General features: G+C 35.4%; 1 protein-coding gene across 1 annotated transcript; it reads right to left on the reverse strand.

Annotated features, from left to right (window-relative positions):
• Positions 1-1,872: 1,872 nt before the first annotated feature.
• LOC121977534 (late embryogenis abundant protein 41-like) lies at positions 1,873-2,427 on the reverse strand. The gene is made up of 2 exons (XM_042530055.1): positions 2,323-2,427; positions 1,873-2,226 (listed from the first exon to the last, which is right to left on the reverse strand). The coding sequence occupies exons 1-2, from the start codon at positions 2,379-2,381 to the stop codon at positions 2,004-2,006; spliced, it is 282 nt and encodes a 93-aa protein (XP_042385989.1). The 5' UTR covers positions 2,382-2,427; the 3' UTR covers positions 1,873-2,003.
• Positions 2,428-20,176: the final 17,749 nt, after the last annotated feature.

Genomic DNA, 20,176 nt, shown 5'->3' on the forward strand with positions numbered 1-20,176 from the left:
CCCGCGGGGAAAATCTGAAATAGGGATAGGGATCCCCAATTTTTCGGGGATGGGGCAGGTTTGGAGCGGGTATATGAATACTATCCCCATCCCCGAACCCACCCCGAATATTATTATTATTAATATTAATAAATAATAATAAATTTTTTTAAAGTATTAATAATAATATTATTAATAATATTGATATTAATATTATCATTAATAATAATGATAAAATAATAATAATAATAATAATAATTAAATATGGAGATGGGGATTTGATCCTCGTGGGTTCGGGTTCGGGGAATCCCCGAACCCGAAAAAATAAGAACGGGGCGAGGATGGGGATGACAAATCCGCCCCCGCCCCATTGTCATTCCTAGTGGAACTTGAGGATCCTCATAGATTTGTCGTCCGTTCTTTTAATAAAAATTGTGTTTTTATAAATTTTAAATTAATACTAGTGTAGTTTGTTGTATTTCAAAAATATTAATTTGTATTCCATATTTTATGTAATATTAATTATAATTATAATATTAAAATAGAATTAAAACATCATAAAACAAAATTAACATTTATGATAATTTAAATATAAGATCTAAAATAAATATAATTTAATAAATTTTACGAATAAAATAAAAATATTTTGCCCTTTGAATTTTTGATTTATTATTAATATACTCATATAAAATTAATATTATACTAAAAAAATTCTCTAAAACTAAATAAGGATAATAAATATCGAAAAATTATTCAATTGCATATGTACCACTAGGAGGGGAAAAATCTACTTGGACTTTTTAATCGCAAGTTTTTAAAACATAAGTTTTTATAATACTGCACCTCTTTTTTTAATTTTTTCTTATAGATATACCACTTTCCTAATTCTAACTAAAACTCATTGATAGCTAAAAAAAAAGTCTAGAATCTATTTGTTTTTTATTTTTTTACATAACATAATCAGGCTCAAAAGAGTGTCAAAGAGATTATGATGTTGGGTTTAAAGTGATATTGATAAGTATATTATTCCCATGAATGACTGTCAAAACTCATTGATGGTTAAATATCTTTTTTAAGTTCTCATTGATATCTAAAGAAGATATAAAATCAGAGAATTTGAGCATGTTTAAATTTAAGAAAGTGTTATGAAGAGATTGATCTAGATTTGGAGTAAATTCAATTTGTTTTTGTTGAATTTAAGAGGAGATTGATTTGAGAATTAAAAACTAAATTTTTTTCCATGGATTAAAAGGATTTAAAATTAGAGAATTTAAGCATGTTTACAATTATAAGATTATCGTGAAAAAATTGATTAATGTTTTAAATAAATCAGATTTGTTTAGGTTCATTAATGACTTTTAGCTAAATCATTAACAGAAGGGTTAGAGTAAGAGAATTTGAATAGTTTGAAACTTAGAAAAATATAAAAAAGAGAGTCATTCAGGTTTAGAATAAATTTAATATATGTAGACTTATAAATGAATTTTAATCAAAATTCATTTGTAATTGATTTTTTTTGGAAATTATAAAAAATAAAATTTTTAACTCAGGACCATTGATTGATGTTAATTTAATATAAAGCTAAGATTTTTAAGATAAGTCTGTTAAATAATTAATTTTTTATCTTATTTGATTCAAATAAGATTTTTTTTTACTAGTTTACACCCTTTAGTGCGTGAATTAAATATTTGTAAAATGATTTAAAAACTATAGTTATATTCCTCTTTTATCTATTAAAAAATAGAAATACAAGCACCAAATTATATAAATAAAAAATTCAATTTATCACCGATAAATTAATGTTAGAAAAAACTGATTAAACTAAAAAAATGAATCCAAATTTTTAATAAGCAAATCTAGTGGAAAAAAACATACATAGGATGAAACGCCCTTTTATCAATAAATTAGAAATATAAAAAAACGGTGTTTTAATTTTTGGTCTTTTGGCAGAATTGCAAAAGCTCGATTTGAATCAAAGAATGGAACTTGGCAGCGAAGAGGATTGAGTCGGCCAATGAAAACCCTCAAGTTCGCAGCTTGCTTGGCTTCAGCAGCATCTCACGAAGATCCACCGGGTCGATGCCTCCGTGCTCGTTCGCGGGACGATAGTAGCCCGTCACCGGATCCGGCACCCAGGAACGCGCCACCTCCCCATCATCTGTCGCCTTCCCCTTCTTCGCCATCCATTCCCCCCGGAAAAAGGCCTCGCCTCCCTCGTGCGCCGCGGCAGACGTCGAGCACAACCTCCTGTATCGACACCCCCCACTGTCAGTACCAGAAACACAAATCTACCTATCGATCGACCACTACGCTGATAAGAAGAGAGAGGAGAAGAAGAAGAACCTGGCGGTGAGGAAAGAGAGAGAAGCGCGAAGGTTGACAATGGAAAGAGAAGGAGCCATCGCCGCCGCCTTTACAACTCAATCCGTCTCCTCCTCTCTCTCCACTCCCAAGTTTACCTTGCAAAATAGGGTTTGAGAAATAGGGGAGCCAAGGGAGGCTGCTTATTTATAGGAGAACAATCGGATCCGGATCGCCGCCGATTGGAGAAACCGTTCAGGAGGGAGGCGCCACGTGTTTTTTTTCAGTTTATTTTTTCAGGCCATTTAATTCTGATAAAATGTTTAAAAATATTTTTTAGAAGAAAAAAGTTAAATAAATGTTTGTGCGTTAATATTATTAGACAGAGAAGATCTACAGTTGGCCATAGCAATCACATTAAAAATGGTTAATGGGTTTTGTATTACCATATTAACTTAAGCAGATATCTGAATAGATTTAACCACTGTCCTAAATTAAATAGCCCATCAAATATTAGATGGTGTTTAAATTTAATTTTTTAAATTTAACTACAAATAAATATACGTATGTAATATGGTATTCTTTATATGTTGACACTATCAAAACTAAACTGCTGAAAATAATAATGTATACAAGAATTAGGAATAAAATTAATAACTCCATATAGAAAAAAATAATTTAAAATTATATTAATTCAAAGACAATTAAAATATAAGATTTTGAATCTATATTTATATACTCAATTCACTAGTAAATATAAAATTAAAATATTTAAAATAAAAAAATTAAATTAATGATTATAATTATTCCCTATTTATTACTTAAATAAAAAAATAATTACGAAATAATAAAAATTAAATTTCTAATGTATTATCGATCTACTATTTTGAATATTTCTATTTCTATTTTATATTTATTATCAATATTAAATATTTTCTATTTTTTCTTGTGTGATTTTTGATTTTCTATTATTGAAGATTTTCAATTTCTTTCCATTTGATTTTTATTTTTATTTTTATTTTCTGCATGATTGGATTCTTTGGGATAATTCCCAATTTAATTCCTTACAAACGTAGTCCCAATTTCGTCCCTTATTTTTTAATTTATAATTTAATTCTCTATTTTTCGAATGTTTTCTCAAGTCCAAATCTCTATTAAAATAGACAAAAAGACTTATTTAATCGGTGGAAGTGACATATTATATGGGTTGCTTTTATTGTTAACTTGTTCCCCTAATTTTTATTGACTTAGAAATTGCAATTAAAGACTCACGATTATCGTTTCTTCCCTAGTTGTTCATCGATGTAAGGAGGTAGTGTCTTCTTATTGCTGTTGTTATTCTTTCTCCTCTCTACTTCCATTTCACCCTCCAACAGGTCTCCCCTCCCCTCTCACAATTTTCTCTTTGTTATTTTGATTTTAGCTTATCAGTTATTTGTCACAAAAATAACTACGCAATTATAGTGGGATCAAAAATCCTCCTTTGGTTTGTGCTCATGGAGGCGACTCAACAAGTGTCTTCCCTAAGATGGTACCTACCCTGTCATAAAGTAAATCAGAGACCAAAAAAGACTATGAAATTTCATTTGCTTCAGCTTTCTTTGGTCCAGATTGATGCATTTCATATTGCTTTAACTTCTCGAGTAAATTGTGTCAAGTGAATGTGTCCCATTCTTTAAATGGACTCTTGTTTGCTCTTCACGGTAGGTATGGTATACCTCTACTTTTATATCACTCTAATTTTCTGTATTGCATGAAACAAACTATGACAAAATTGCCTCCTAAAATTCTATAACATAGAAAATGGAAGGTTTTCGACAATTGCAATTCCGAACATCATTTCTTAAGATTATGTAAAATCTGAACTTCATTCATGGAGCTATTTGACATAAAACTAAATTGTCATTTTGTATTTGAATGAAATTGAATTTGTAAATGATTTTAGTCATGGTGGCAAAAGGCGAATACACTCGCCCCCAGCGCCCCTGCCAACCCGTCTCAGGGTCAACATGGAGGAGGTAAATCACGGGCGGCTACTAGACTTTGGAATACTGACTAGCGCATAAGGGAGGCATTTACCTCGACTTTACCGAGATTCGAACCCTAGACCTCATGGTGGCAACACCTCATGTGCTAGTCACTAGATCCATCCGAGGGGACGCAAATGATTCTAGTCATGCTCATTGATATAAAGGGTAATGTAATTTTGTCATTTTCTTTTCCAAGCAAAGTGATAAAGAGCTAGTGAAGAACTCAAGCTTTTGTACATTATAGAGTATTTTATTCTTTGTGAAGTAGATTTGTTGATATCACGCTCACTCTCCCTTTATTTAATGGCTCAACATGATAAATCTTGCTTGGATAATACTTCAAATTATGGTAAGATATACATGTATGAAGTACTCAATGTTTTTCTCATTTACTATGTCATAATTTTCATTAATTTATTGAGTTATTAATTATTAATTGTGCATATTTTTCTAGGACTTCATGGTTGACCAGATTGCCTTACAATTAGGCTATAGTACAACGAGGAGATGAAATTTGTGTTGGTTGCTACTCGGAAAATCTAGAGGTTCCACTGTACAAAAATTTTGTACAAAGGTCTGAACCTTTTCCTAGCTACCATGTGTTCTTTTAAATTAAATTTTGGATCGCCTGCGGAACTTAACACGTTTGATCCAAAACTTAATCTATTTGTTCTTTTAGGTTTAGACTTGGATCTCCTGCGGAACTTAACACGTTCGATCCAAATCACCTTAAGTTATTAATTCCATTAAATATTAATTTCCATAATTGGTTCCCAGTACTGACGTGGCGAGACACATGGCCTTCTTGGATATGGGAGCAACCACCACCGACTAGACAAAACCTTTTATGGAAAGCTAATATTTAATTTCCTAAAATAACTTTAGGTTAACCGAAAGGAACAATTAAATCACAAGGAAAAGAAAAAATAAAAGAACACAACATCGAAAAACATATTCGAAATACTAGAATCGTAAGTCTCTTGTATTTGGTATTATTTCCAAAAATAACTAGTATGATGCGGAAAGAAAAATTACTAGTTCTACCTTTTAGAAAGACCTCTTGATCTTCTACCGTATTCCTCTTCTAACCTCGGACGTTGTGTGTGCAACGATCTTCCAAGATGAGAAACCACCAAACACCTTCTTCTCCTCCTAGCTAGGTTCAGCCAAAACAAAAAAGCTTCACCAAGGAAGAAGAAAAAAAAAACACCAACCAAGCTCCAAGGGATGCAAACTTTCTCTCCTTCTTCTTCTTCTTCTCCAAGTAGTATCCGGCCACCACAAGAGCTCCAAGCCAAGAGAAAGGTTCGGCCACCACAAAGAAGAAGAGGGGAAGAGAGGTTGGCTGGCCACACCAAGGAATAAGAGAGGGAGAAAAATAATAGAGGTTGTACCCTTTGAAGGCACCCCCACCCCTTCTTTTATATTCCTTGTCTTTGGCAAATTAGGAAATTTAATTACAATAAAATTTCCTTAATTTTTCTTGACATGAATTAATTGAGAAAAATAAAATAAAATTTCCCAATTAAACTTATAATGGCCGGCCACATCATAGAGAGAAAAAATTAGACAAGTTTCAATCAATAAATTAAAACTTCCTAATTTGTTTCCGGAAATTTTAAAAATAAAATTTCTCTTCAAAAATCCCTTCATGGTTTATAAAAAGAAATTTATATAATTTTAATTTTCAACATGTGAATAATTTTTAAAGAGAAAATAAAATATCTTTCCAATCTACAAATAAGGAAAGAGATCTAATCTCTTTCTTTAATCTTTTGTAGATCCTTTTAAGAGAGATATTTTTATTTTAATTCTCTTTAATAAATTATATCTTCCACATAATAAAAAATTAAAATTAAAATTCTTTTTAATTTTATTATGGCCGGCCCCTCTAGCTTGGGTTCAAGCTAGGGCCGACCACCCATAAACCAAGCTTAGGCCGGCCCTAGCTTGATTCCCAAGCTAGCTTGGCCGACCCCCTTTAGGTGGGTATAGAAAGTGGGTATAGGTGAGTACAGTACTCTATAAATAAGAGGCTACGATAGGGACCGAGAGGAGGAATTAGTTTTGGTCTCCCGATAAAATTAAACATCCCGTGTTCGCCCCGAACACACAACTTAATTTTATCAATAATAATTCATTCCACTAGAGAACTATTATTAAACTACCGCACCAATCCCAAATTACATTTTTGGGCTCCTTCTTATTATGAGTGTGTTAGTCTCCCTGTGTTTAAGATGTCGAATGTCCACTAATTAAGTGAGTTACTGACAACTCATTTAATTAATATCTTAATCCAAGAATAGTACCACTCAACCTTATCGTCATGTCGGACTAAGTCCACCTGCAGGGTTTAACATGACAATCTTTATGAGCTCATCTTGGGGACATTATCAATCTAAATTACTAGGACACAGTTTCCTTTTATAATCAACAACACACACTATAAGTGATATCATTTCCCAACTTATCGGGCTTATTGATTCATCGAACTAAATCTCACCCATTGATAAATTAAAGAAATAAATATCAAATATATGTGCTTGTTATTATATTAGGATTAAGAGCACACACTTCCATAATAACTGAGGTCTTTGTTTCTTTATAAAGTCAGTATAAAAGAAAATGACCTCTGATGGTCCTACTCAATACACTCTAAGTGTACTAGTGTAATTATATAGTTAAGATAAACTAATACCTAATTACACTACGACCTTCCAATGGCTTGCTCCTTTCCATTTTGGTCGTGAGCTACTGTTTATAATTTATAAGGTACTGATAACATCATCTTCTGTATGTGACACCACATACTATGTTATCTACAATATAAATTAATTGAACAACTACATTTATCATAAATGTAGACATTTGACCAATGTGATTCTTATTTCTAGATAAATGTTTATACCAAAATCTAGGCTTTTAGTATATATCCTAACAATCTCCCACTTATACTAAAAGACTAAGCTGCCATATCTGCTACCATACATCTGATTCCCAACCCTTCAACATGCCCATCAAAAGCTCTTGCCTTAAGACCTTAGTGAAAGGATCTATAGGTCATCACCTGATGCAATCTAGGCAGCAACAACTTCTCCTCGTTTATACGATTTCTCGTATTGGGTGGTACTTGCGCTCTATTGTGTTTACTTGCCTTATAGACTTATGGTTTCTTCAAGTTTGCTACTGCACCAATATCATTACAATAAATTGTAATAATCTTTGGACAAACTAGAAAGCATATCTAAGTCTATCTTGAGGTTATTGAGTCATTCAGCTTTTATGGCTACCTCAGAGGCTTGCCATATACTCAGCTTCTATGGTGGAGTCCAAATAAACACCTATGCTTATCACTCTTCCATAGTTATGACTTTACCTCCTAAAGTAAACACAAAACCCCGAGGTTGACTTACTATTGTCCCTATCCGATTGGAAATCAAAATCCGTGCAACCCACAGTGACCAAATTAACTGCCTTGTAAGCTAGCATATAATCTTATGTGCCTCTAAGGTACTTCAATATATGCTTTACTGCAGTCCAATGTCCTTGTCTAGGGTTACTTTGATATCTGCTAACTATGCCCTTGGCAAAATAAATTTCTGATCTCGTGCATAGCATACATTAGGTTTCCGCCAGCCGAAGTATAAAGAACTGCCTTCATTTCCTCTATCTCCTTTGATGTCTTCGGAGACATCTCTTTAGATAAAACTACTCCAAGCCCAAAAGGTAAGAAACCTTTCTTGGAGTTCTGCATGCTTAAAACGAGCAAGGATTTTTTCGATATATGAAGCTTGGGATAAGTAAAAAATTCTTTTCTTGCGATCCCTTATTACTTTGATCCAAAGAATATATACATTCTCCCAAGTCCTTCATATCGAATTGTTTGGACAACCATACCCTTACTTCTGACAACATTTTGATATTGTTTCCAACTACCAAAAATGTTATCTATGTATAGTACAAGAAATATCACCACGTTTCCATCACACCTTTTGTATACACAAGACTTATCCGGTTACTAAATAAATCCATAGGACTGGATTCCTTTGATAAACCGGATGTTCCAAGCCTCAGTTCATAGACTGATTGAGCTTGCACACAAGATGCTCTTTGCCCTTTGCAATGAACCCTTCTGGTTGCTTTGTATGGATGCTTTCTTCAAGACTTCCATTAAGGAATGCTGTCTTAACATCCTCTTGCCAAATAGATAAAAGAATTCAGATAGACTTAAGCATGACTACCAATGAAAAAGTTTCCTTTTTCATCAAGCCTTGCTTTGAAAGTTTCCACCTTCTTGTCTATCCATCTTTTCCTATTGTAGACCTATTTTCACCCAATGGATTTTACACCATCTGGTGGTTCTACAAGCTTCTAGATTTGATTAGAATACATATATTCTAATTCTGTATTCATTGCTCTTTGCCAAGATGCTGCATCTTTATTTTGGAGTGTTTCATCATATTTTTGGGATCAGACTCATGTTCATTTGGGATCAAGTCCAAAAACTCTCCCAAAACATGAATCCTTTTGGTTGTTTGACAACCCTCCCACTATGATGATGTACTGTCTATAATTGTGTATCAATTGTGATACGTGTTGCAGTTTCTTGTGATATTTCATCTTGTACAGTTGGTACTAGATTAGACATGTCATTTATAATTTCTTTAAGAACAAATTTACTTATGGGCTTGTGGTTTATTACATAGTCCTTTTCTAAAAATCGATCATTGATGCTAACAATGACCTTCTGATTTTTAAGACTATAAATCTACTTTCATTTCTCTATGATAACTTACAAACAAGTGAATTCCTGTCCAACTTATCATTATCTCTCTTCATCATATGTGCTGGACTACCTGAATCTGAATATGCTTCAAAATAGGCTTATGCCTATTTAGCAATTCTATATGAGTAGAGAGTTCTGACTTTGGAAGGTACTATGTTTACTTCTGTTTCCAGAGTATATCCTTAAAATGAATTTGGTAATTTTCCAAATAACTCATCATCAATCTTACTTATTTCCATAAGAGTCCTATACCTTCCTTTTTCTACACCATTCTGTAGGGGTGTACCAGGTGCAGTTATTTTGGATTAAATCCCTACTTTTGATAAGTGACTCCTAAATTCTCCCAAGAGGTACTTGCCACTACGATCTCACCGTAGTGTCTTGATACTTTTACTTTGACGTTTCTCCGCATCAGCCTTGTACTCTTTGAACTAATCAAAGTACTTAGTCTTGCGGCACATTAAGTAAATGTATTTGTATCTTGAATAGTTATCTATAAAATAGATGAAATATTCGATACTACCTCTTGCCTGGATAGTCATAGGATCACACAAATCAGAATGAACCAACTCCAACATATCTTTGGCTCCATATCCCTTTGACTTAAAAACTTCTTGGTTATTTTTCCTTCCAAGTAAGACTCGCATGTTGGAAAGATTTCCACTACTAATGAACCCAAAAGTTCATCAGCTACCAATGAATCCTACTTAAGTTCCCCCTTTCCTTCGCGACCACTGTAGTAACTTCACTGTACCAGAGTAAGAGCCGCTGATCCTCCAATTGCACCACTCGGACTTTACTCTTCCAGTGAAGGGGAAAGTAATTGCTTTGAAAGAACGGTTGGATCATTAGGTTAAATTGATCAGTGTTCCTAAGTGGTTTAGGATTTGGTTTCATTATTCGATCTACATTAGAACTAGGTGTTAATATGTATTCTATGTTATAGGACTATAACACGAGATGAGCATTCCGATGTGGAGATAGTTTAGGACAATGTACAGTTAAAGGCAAGTATTTTCTTTCCTTGCTTTCATTAGTTATTGACCCTGGTGCATGATTGTTACATTGGATGGTAAATTACATTTACCTTGACTCTATTTTTTTACTTTCTTAGTTGGTACTTGTTTTTCTTGATCTTTGAGTTGATCAGTTATATTTATGCAATCATGTCTTTGTTATGTATATATCATGTAATGTACATATGTGTGTGATGTGTACAATAGGATGATGTTTATGTTTTGTTATATATATATCATATAGTATATACACGTATGTGGTGTGTACAATAGGATGATGTTTATGTTTTGTTATGTATAAATCATGTAGTGTACACACGTGTGTGGTGTGTACTATAGGATGATACTTATATTTTGTTATGTATATATTATGTAGTATACACACATGTGTTATGTATACCATAAGAAGTTGTCATTATAGCTATGCATATCCTGCTAGTAGTACACATGCATGTGGCATGTGCTGATGTAGCCTACTTGTTAATATTAGCCCTTAGAGACAATTATGAGATGATTGACAAGGAAACTTTTGTATCATATTTCATTACTACAAAATAAAGTTTATGGTTATTATATTTACATCAGATTTGTGTCGGATGAATAAGTATAATAATTATCCTAGGGTAATAGGTTCTAGTTTATAGCATATCAATTGGTTGCATTGATAGTGGGAGGCTATAGATACATATATATAAAATACTACTTTTAACTATTCCTAGTCAAGCATTAATATACAAGGGCAATATTAATGTATTGAGACTAGCATGTATGTCAATTGATACTTAATCTCACAAGTCATTAATATAAGATATAAAGTTGACACATGAGTATATATTAAAAAATATGTACTAAATTGATCATCATGAGAATGTTTCATGGATCATTATATGAGTGTCATAAATATTCTCATAATGACTATTGGTATGAATAGTCCTTAGACCTAAAGTCACTACGGTTTCCTACATAAGGAGTTGTGTACTTTGATATCGACAAATGTCACTTGTAACAAGGTGGACTATAAAGTCGATCACTATACATGCAATAAGTTATGCGGATTGATTTGTGAGTGATATAAATAAGATATATCCCTTCCATATTATGAAAATAATATCTGTGGACATCTTTATTATGTAGGACTACTAAAATATATGGTAATGCTCAAATAATTTAATATGAGTATTGAGCTCATTTGGTTAAGTAGGTCTACTTGGAGATCATGAAATATAAATATTGATAAGAGGATGACATAGTCTATGCCTCATAGATCAATCTAGATATCAAAGATAAAAGGATTGAGTTATACAAAATAATAGACATAGACAGGTTAGGTTGGATCTCAACATTCTTGTCACTTGGATAACAATGATACAGTACTAGATGCTGCTCATTGCTTGTGTGTCTAAAATTGTTTTAGAAACACTGCCAATGTTACGATAACCTATTGAGTCACACATAAAGAACATATTGACTTGGAAATTGATTTATTTTAGTTTGACTAAAATTGTATGGGTTTAAGCCTTCAGACTTTATTATAGACCAACCTAATCAGAGCCCACTAAGATAAACATAAAGAGTCATCGGAGAAGATGAAGAGTTAGTGTTTATCTTCCTTTTTAATGTCACCTAAAATAGCCATAAAGAGGCTAAGAAGGTGAAGAGGTTTTAGGTGTCTCTTGGATTGCCAATATATATGTCATCTCTAGCAAGATGAAGGGGTTGGCGTGACATTCCATTTTTATTCTCTTCCATTTCCATGGGTCTAGAGGGAGCTCTCCAATTCTGAAGTTCTTGGAGAAGAATTGAGGGACTTGCTCATGTGGATATCATAGAGGCACAGACGTTCAAATCATGCTGTGATCTACTGACGAATCAAAGTTGTTGTGGGATTGTGCCGTTCACGCAACAAAGGTAGTCATTCTATAAAACTTTGTATACTATATTTGCATGTATCTTTGGAGAGATCATTTTTTCCACTGCGTATATTTATTATTTTTACAAAAGATCCCTACACTACCTTACTAGTATTGACCGGGTATTGGTGCTTAGAGTTTATATACTCCTGCTGATGTGTTTTGTTACTATTTAAGTAACACTTGCACTGTTTATTTCCTATTGACCATGTCTTCCATTTATGGTTGAGAGTGTCGTCAGTGACTATATATATATATATAGTCACTTAGAGGATCCTGTCTATCATTCCCATGTCACATTTGAGATCGTGATGTTTCCATGTTATTTCCTATTGCTTTACTTGCACTTTGGTTTTTAGACTTGATTGTGCAATAATTGCCTTAGTTATGGAATCTTGTTGTACTCTTTTATTTGATTATGGCATTTGTTATGTGTTAAGTTGTACCGACATGCAATCATCTTATGTTTTCTATGTTTTTGAGTGGATTGAATAAATCCATCTATTATGTAGTTTGTTGTCATATATCTTCCACTGTGTATTTATTTTTGATTTGTGAACTTATATCATATTATATCTATGGCTTTTTACCAAAAAAAGTGGTCACGTTTCCTTATTTACCCAAACAAACACCCTAGTTTCAAAACTACCAAAAAGAGCACCAAAAATAGTGTTATTCCCTTCCTACCCCTCTCACTAACCTCTTAAATACCCTCCCTCTAGACACCATTTTCCCATGCATCTAAGCCACATTTCTTTAGTTTTAAATTTAAAATTAATAAAATGGTTTGGATGCATGAGAGACTCATTCCCATCTTTCTTACCTTGTGGAAATCCATGGTCATCGTCCCCCATCGAAACCTTAGCTTCGTGTGTCCCGACGTCCAGGGTTTCCCATAGAATCCACACAATGTGTTCCTCTAAGGTGACGTCAAGGCTTTCCGACAAAATTCACACATCCAAGGTGACGGACATTAAGGGTCTCCGACGAAATCCACACAGAGGTCTGTCCATTCAAGTGTTTAGGGTTTTGTTCGTCATAAATACTCTCCTTTCAGGATGAAGTAAGAAGCTGCAGTAGCAAAGGTAAGTATCATGAACTTGTTCATCTTACAAACCCATAGGATATATCCAAAAAACACCTAATATGGGATCATCATGTTGGACCTAATATGGTAAAATATCAAGGCTAACGTGGGACTGATATGATAAAATATCAGGCCCAATGTGGGCCTGGTATGATCCTATATCAAGGCTAACGTGGGTTTGATATGATCCCATATCAGGCCCTCTAGAACAATGAACATCTCAATTTAGAAAACATTCCACTAGTTTAATTTTGTTGTTAATAAATTAAATTTGTAAAAACTGTAGGCTGTAGTTGATTTTAGCCAGAAACTACATTGGAAAAGTGTGTTAAGTCACTTTAATAGTTTTTTTCGACCATCCATAATCAAAAAAGGCATCATGGATCTATTATTTTATATGATCGACACATAACGATGATCAAATAGTCCCCCCTTTGTGTTTTCTTAGACACACAAGAAATCCATCATATCTATGGTATACTGGTCAATATATTTCAAAATTGAGATTTGACATCTCAAACCTTTAGATTCTCAGGTACAACTCTTAGTTTTTAATCTTAAGCACCAAATAGTTTTAAAAATTTAATGTTTTATTTTTTTCATTTTGGTATGCAAAAAAATATCATACAATATAACTATTAATTTGTGATTTTCAGGTATACCTGTTGTATTTACACGAAAAGACGTATCTTTATTGCTTAGTGTTGCAAACTAAGGTGCTTCGGTTCCTATAAATTAAAATCAAGCATCAGATGACCACTTTCTTGCTCACTTCTCAAATAACAAATCCATAACCAGATCAAGAATTGAGGGGTTGATGAAATTTTATTACAATAGAGTTGAAGCGCATGTTGATGTTTAATTATTTTACAAATTCTACATTTTGTATATATTTGTTTGTGTCTTATTTTTTTCTAGTACGTATAAACTTCCTTTAGGTCTTATAGATATAGTAGATTATTTTGAGAATCTTGGTTGATTCAACTAGGTTGAAGCCATCCATCAATTTATGGCTCCACAATTAGCTACGATTGGGGATTTATTTTCATCAACTCAGACATATAACCCCAACACCACCACACTCCCTTACCTAAAAGGATTTGCTAGTCTTTTGCCTATGAGTATATTTTTTATGTTAAATTTGATAATATTTTGTGGACATTTATGATTATGTAACACTTATTATGATGAATCAAGTATGGTTTTTAGAGCATGTTCCAATCTAAAAACCATACAATATTGAAGGAGCACGAATAAACAAGTGGAGGAATATTCCTTCACATATTAATAAGGTGAGGATCTTGTTAGACTGAGTATCATTTAAAGAGGTAAATATTGACAACTGTCACCTATTCAAAGTAAATATATAGTTTATTATATTTGTTTTTATAATTGTATAGGTTATGATTGAATTAATCCCTACCCAATTTGAAAAAAACATTGGTTGAGAACCTTGATTTGGCTAATGATATTCCACATCCAATGGAGACATCACGATTAGATGACACTAAAGATGGATGACAAGGTAATAAGGAATGTCGTAAATGCATCATTCAAGCAAACCGAATCAAGGAGCTAATATTGGAGAACATGCATGTAAAATACAGCAACAAAAAAATTAATTAAATAATAAGGTTAAATAGAGGAATAACCTTAACGAAATTTTCCAAAATTTTTAGGAATTTTCTGGAAATTTTTTGGAAATCGTATAGTGTAGGTTACAGGGATAAATATTGGTTTACGGGAAAGTCTGTTTAGGCTACCACATTTTAACAAGGAAAAGTTAAATTTTCTTTTTCTTTTTCTTTCTTGTCCTCCGTTTTCTCACCCGTGCCTTCGCCGACTCCCCCTACCTGCGCTGCTTCTTCGTCTCCTCCACCTAACGGCACCGTGTGTTGCTTCTCCTCCCATGCGGACATAAGGGGTGGCAAAAGGGAAGTTGGATACTTCATCTTGCCTGATTCCTTCTTCTCCACGTCTTCTCCCTTTCTCTTCCTCCTCTTCCCTTTCCCTGATCTCTTTACTTCTCTGCGCCGGAATCTCCTCTACCAGTTTTCTTTTCATCTCGCGTGGACGACTCGACGTCGATCGCCTCTCGCGACACCCACGAACCTCTCCCTCTCGTTGCGGTGTCCCTACTGGATTGCTATCGCCGATCGTGCTGGAAGCCACCACTGATCCATGCCCTACCCCGGCCGAGTTCTCGCCTTCCCGATCCGAGGCGCGACACTCGGTGCCTTAGCTTGACGCCGTCACAACCTTTTCTTCCAAGGCCGCCAAGATTTTGGGTTGTGACCTAGAGTCATCGTCAAGCCTTCTCCTTCTGGTCCGACATAGTGGTGGTGCCATCTTTCCTCTTGTGTCGTGCCCTAGATTTGGACCCACAACTGCCCGATCGTCGAAGTGTGATCCACTACAGAGCTCTCCAGGGTTTGCTGCTGTGCCCTAGCACGGTCGTTGAGTCTATCTTTTCCTCTCTGGTCGTGGTGATCTTGGAGGTAGGTACACTTCCTAGTGGTGATTTGGGGTATCTGATCTCTGTATTGTGTTGATTTGGGTGTTTGGTTGGTTGGGAGGCAGTGGGTGTAGTGGATTCTGGTCGCCTCTGTCGCCGACAGGGGATAGCTGTCGTTGCCAGATCCGTGAGCAGCACTAGCGTGTGAAGCAGGAGAGGTAATGGAATCTATTTTGTTGTTGGAATTGTAGGTTTTCAGATTACTCTTCCTTAGTTCAGTTGCTTACTTGTTTCTAGCAGCAATAAGTTCCCCGTGTTCCAACACAAATCACGGCTATGAATTGAGGTAGGGATAGGAATTTGATACGTTTTCTAGTTAGACGATTATGTGTAAATGGAATTAGGTTTGGATTATTAATCTAATGGTTTATTGGGAATTAGGTAACAAACCCTAATTGATCATCAAATTTTTGTTTAGGTAGGATGAATGGCGATGTAATTAGGGTTTTACCCTAAATTAGTCATAGGGATTTTATTTAGCTATTCATTGAATTTTAGCTAAATAAAAATATATATATTGGTGACGCAGGACTCTGATTCGAGACGAGCATCTTGACGTTGGATTTGACTGGATTGGACCTTCTATTTGAGGTAGGTACTTTGACTTATCTTTTAAGATATTGTCGTTTGATATGCATAGTAATATTTAACGAGTAGTAATATTTATGTTCATTTCTGCATTGGTATATCATTATCTATTACCTGAGCATGCTGTATTTATTACCTGCTTTTGCATTCATGTTCTTTTGATTATTTATGTCCTTAAGGTAATGACATACCATGCCTCATTATGTTCAGGACCTAGATTTATTCTACTATACCTGACCCGTGTACCTAGGATATTCTATTTGATCTATATACCTTTTGGTGCACATTATATAGAGATGGATATGATCAGGATATTTTCATGCTTAGTGTCATGCACCACCTCGCATGATTCCATGCTGAGCGATTGACAGCTCTATTATTGTTGAGCATATCGCTAGTTATATGGATCAGCACACACAACCACTCATGGGTTAGTGGTATATCAGGCAGGGTGTGTGGCATTTATGCTTTGTTAGGCTCCACTGGTCCACTCATGGGTAGTGGTGATGTAGCGTGGTAGCCGACAGATATATTTTCTCTGTTTGGCTCCGTTGGCTCGCTCATGGGTAGTGTGACGCAGCATGATAACCGGCAGGGATTCCTCCTCGGCATTGTCTCAGGGAGATGAGAGCATTGAGCTCCCCCACTTATGATTTGGGGTAGGAGGATAGGTGTACTCCGACAGCATCCCGTCCACTCTGTCACTTATCAGCAGTAGTGATGGCAGAGTGCACGGTTGTTATAGCCCTACCCACTCGGTCTCACCATCGTGTGCGAGATGGTTGACTAGCGTCAGGGGTGACCATGTCATTGGCATCATATGCATGATTGCATTTATTGCTTGTGTTTGCTGCACTTTATTTGCTACATATTTGGTGGATGCATATGATTGAAATGCATACAGGATCATGATACTCCTAGGTCTGATGACCTTGTTTACCTTATACCCAGGTCTTGGTTAGTACAGTTTCTCCCCTTTATTTCAGTTTCGCATTATTCCTTTATATATATATCCAGGAGCCTGTACTCATATTTATTACTAGTTGTTATGTCTTACTATGCATGTCAGCCGGTACCCGCTGAGGAGTTGACTCACCCCGTTGATATTACCATTTCATGTTAATGCTGTCGGGAGGTTCCAATCGCTAGTCCCCCTTCACTCCGTGCCGTGATGATTTTTGGTTTACGGACTTGGGTTCCTTGTTTGTGTTGATATACTATGTTGGTTTATATACTTGTGATGTTGGATTGTACTCGAGGATTTTATCGACTTCTGGTTTACCGCATCTATTTTTCCGCTGCGTTGTTTTCTTTGTTGTGTTTTGCGTTTTTCGTTGTGTAGTGGAGTAGGTGGTTTTCAAATACAAACTGGGTGGTTGTGTCAGCCAGAGGCTGAAATATATAAACTGCGTGGTTGTTTAGTTGTATCTTATTATTATGTTACGACCATGTTGGCCGAGGTATGTGTGACACTAAGGGCATTGTAGTAGAAGTTTCATATTGTCACCCGTATAGGGGAGATGCTACTAAAATTTCTTCTTGCAGGGACTATCTGGGGCGTGACAATTTATTTGGTATCAGAGCAAGGTATATGATCCTTGCATTTCATTTTGGATTTTAAGTTATTCTGATACCAATATTTTTGGTATTAGAGCCCAGTTTACGAGTCAATTTGGTTATTTTTTAGATTTATATGGATTTTCGTCGATTTTCTTGTTTCAGAATTTCGAGGCATTGTTTGACCTCGTCAAGGAAAGGTTATTTTGGGGACTAGACAATGATGAAACATCTCTAGACAACAAATAGGTATGATGATTAATTTTATAATTTTGGTACCTGTATTAATACTTGGGTAACATAGATATCTTTATTGGCCATAAAGAGTTATAAGTCTATATTGGAACTAGCTTCATTGTTAGTAAGATATGGTGTGGTGCCCTTCTCATAAATGTGGCATACTTACTAGAGAATAGTTATAAGACCACTCTGTGGCTTATTATCATAGAGAAGCACTTATATTAACGCAAACATGAGATGAACCATACAAGGACGACCATGAAGGAAATAAAGAGGTGAATTTCGGCAATCACTGAGAGAAGGTATCAAGGTAAGATTTGCATGAAAGGATTTATGTGATGTGCATCTAAGTGGACTATGCATTCATTTTGGTCTGTTTGGTACGGGCTTGTACCTATACTACTCCACAAGGATAACTAGTTGGACTTCCTAAAATATCCTTTTCTTCTTGTATTTGATTCCACCATTCATTCCTTTGTTTTCCCTATCCTTTCTTACCTCCTCTACAACACACTTACATGAGCTATGTGATTCCTCTTCCTTTGCCTAGTCCTCCTCTTACGTCTAGGGTTGGTGATTAGTACAACCATTAAAATTTAGTGGCTTCCTTCACTTAGAGTTTGTGCTAGGGACCAATACTAGCACCTCTGACACTTGAAATGTCTCATTCTGACAGTGGATTGAAGACCTATCTTGGTTATGAGCAAATGAAATGCATTGTAGCTGACCCTTACTAAGTTAAGTTTCGGCATTGATAGTTAATTCACTGAGCATGGTAGGCCAGAGACTGGATGAATTCATGCGGTTACCAGAAAGGATGTGCAGCGGGCCGACGGATCCGTTTTCTGTGATATAGTTTTACTTTATGCATTATTCGCTGACGTATTGATAGATACTGTTAGCTCGCATTCTTTTATTTCCCGTGCCTTCATGAGGGACATAGGTAGACTACCTACTCTTAGACCGTAGCGACTGACTATCTCCCTACTATCCGGTGATACATTGGACATCACTCAGGAGGTCAGAGGTTGCTCGTTAGACTTTGACAACATTATACTCACGGTTGATTTATTAGTCCTGGAAATGGTCGAGTTCGACATTATCCTTGGCATGGATTGGCTGTTAGCATACCATGCCACGGTTGATTGACAGACAAGGGTGGTCACATTTTGTAACACCCCAAATTTCATGATTTAGAGTTCTAAAAGTCCATAAAAATATTTGGAAATACTTTTAAAATATTCTAGAGATTTTTAGAAAATTTTAAAGTATTTTTATGCAATTTTTGGAGTTCATTTGGTATTTTTACCAAGAGGAAGAAGTTTTAAAAAAAAAGAGAAAAGGAATACGGTGAAGCCAGGATTTGAACCTGCAATATGTGACTTTGAGCAAAACCAGCCCAACCAGCTGAGCTACACGATTTTTATTAAACATTTATGGAGCGAAATGTATATATGCAGTAGATGGAACGTTTAAAATAAATTGGAGAAAAAGGGGCGCGACCAAGAATCGAAGCCCAAACCTATGGCTTCAAGCAAAGCCCAACGGACCAACTGGGCTAGCGATCGTTGCTAATTAAATAGGCAGCGACAAATATATAAGCTATAGTTGATAATAAAAAAAAACCCTAGTTATAAAGAGAGGATTTAGGTTTCCCGAAACCTAATTTCTTTCTCACCTCTTCTCCTCACGCGGCGTCGGCGATTCCTCTCGGGCAGAAATGAAGCCGCGACTAGGGCTTCGTCTCCGGCGGCCGGCGAGCACTTTTCTCCAAGAGCTCTTCACACCGTTGAGATCCTCTCGTCGAGGAGAGGTTGTGGGCACGAGGAGGAGCCGAAGGTCGAGCTACCCGAAACCCTAGAGCCTTCCCTTTCGGTTGTAAGTCCAAGAACAGCGAGGTGAGTCGCTACTCACCTGCAGTAGGATAGTTCCGGGTTCTTTTCCTTTTGTTTCGAATTTTTTTGTGAAGATTGTGGATTAGGGTTTACTGCCGTGAGATTTCTAAGGAAGAGGGAAAGGGTTTTTGATTGGATTAGATTCTGAACTCTGCTTATTATTGTGTTCCGAATTTGTTCTGCTTTGTTCTGAAGTTTGCTGCCATGTTGTTCCCTTTTTGGTTAGGGTTCTGTATTTTTGAAGTTTTAGTAGCATGCATTCTTGGTTTTCT

Source organism: Zingiber officinale, chromosome 4B, assembly GCF_018446385.1.
Source record: "Zingiber officinale cultivar Zhangliang chromosome 4B, Zo_v1.1, whole genome shotgun sequence".
NCBI lineage: Eukaryota > Viridiplantae > Streptophyta > Magnoliopsida > Zingiberales > Zingiberaceae > Zingiber > Zingiber officinale.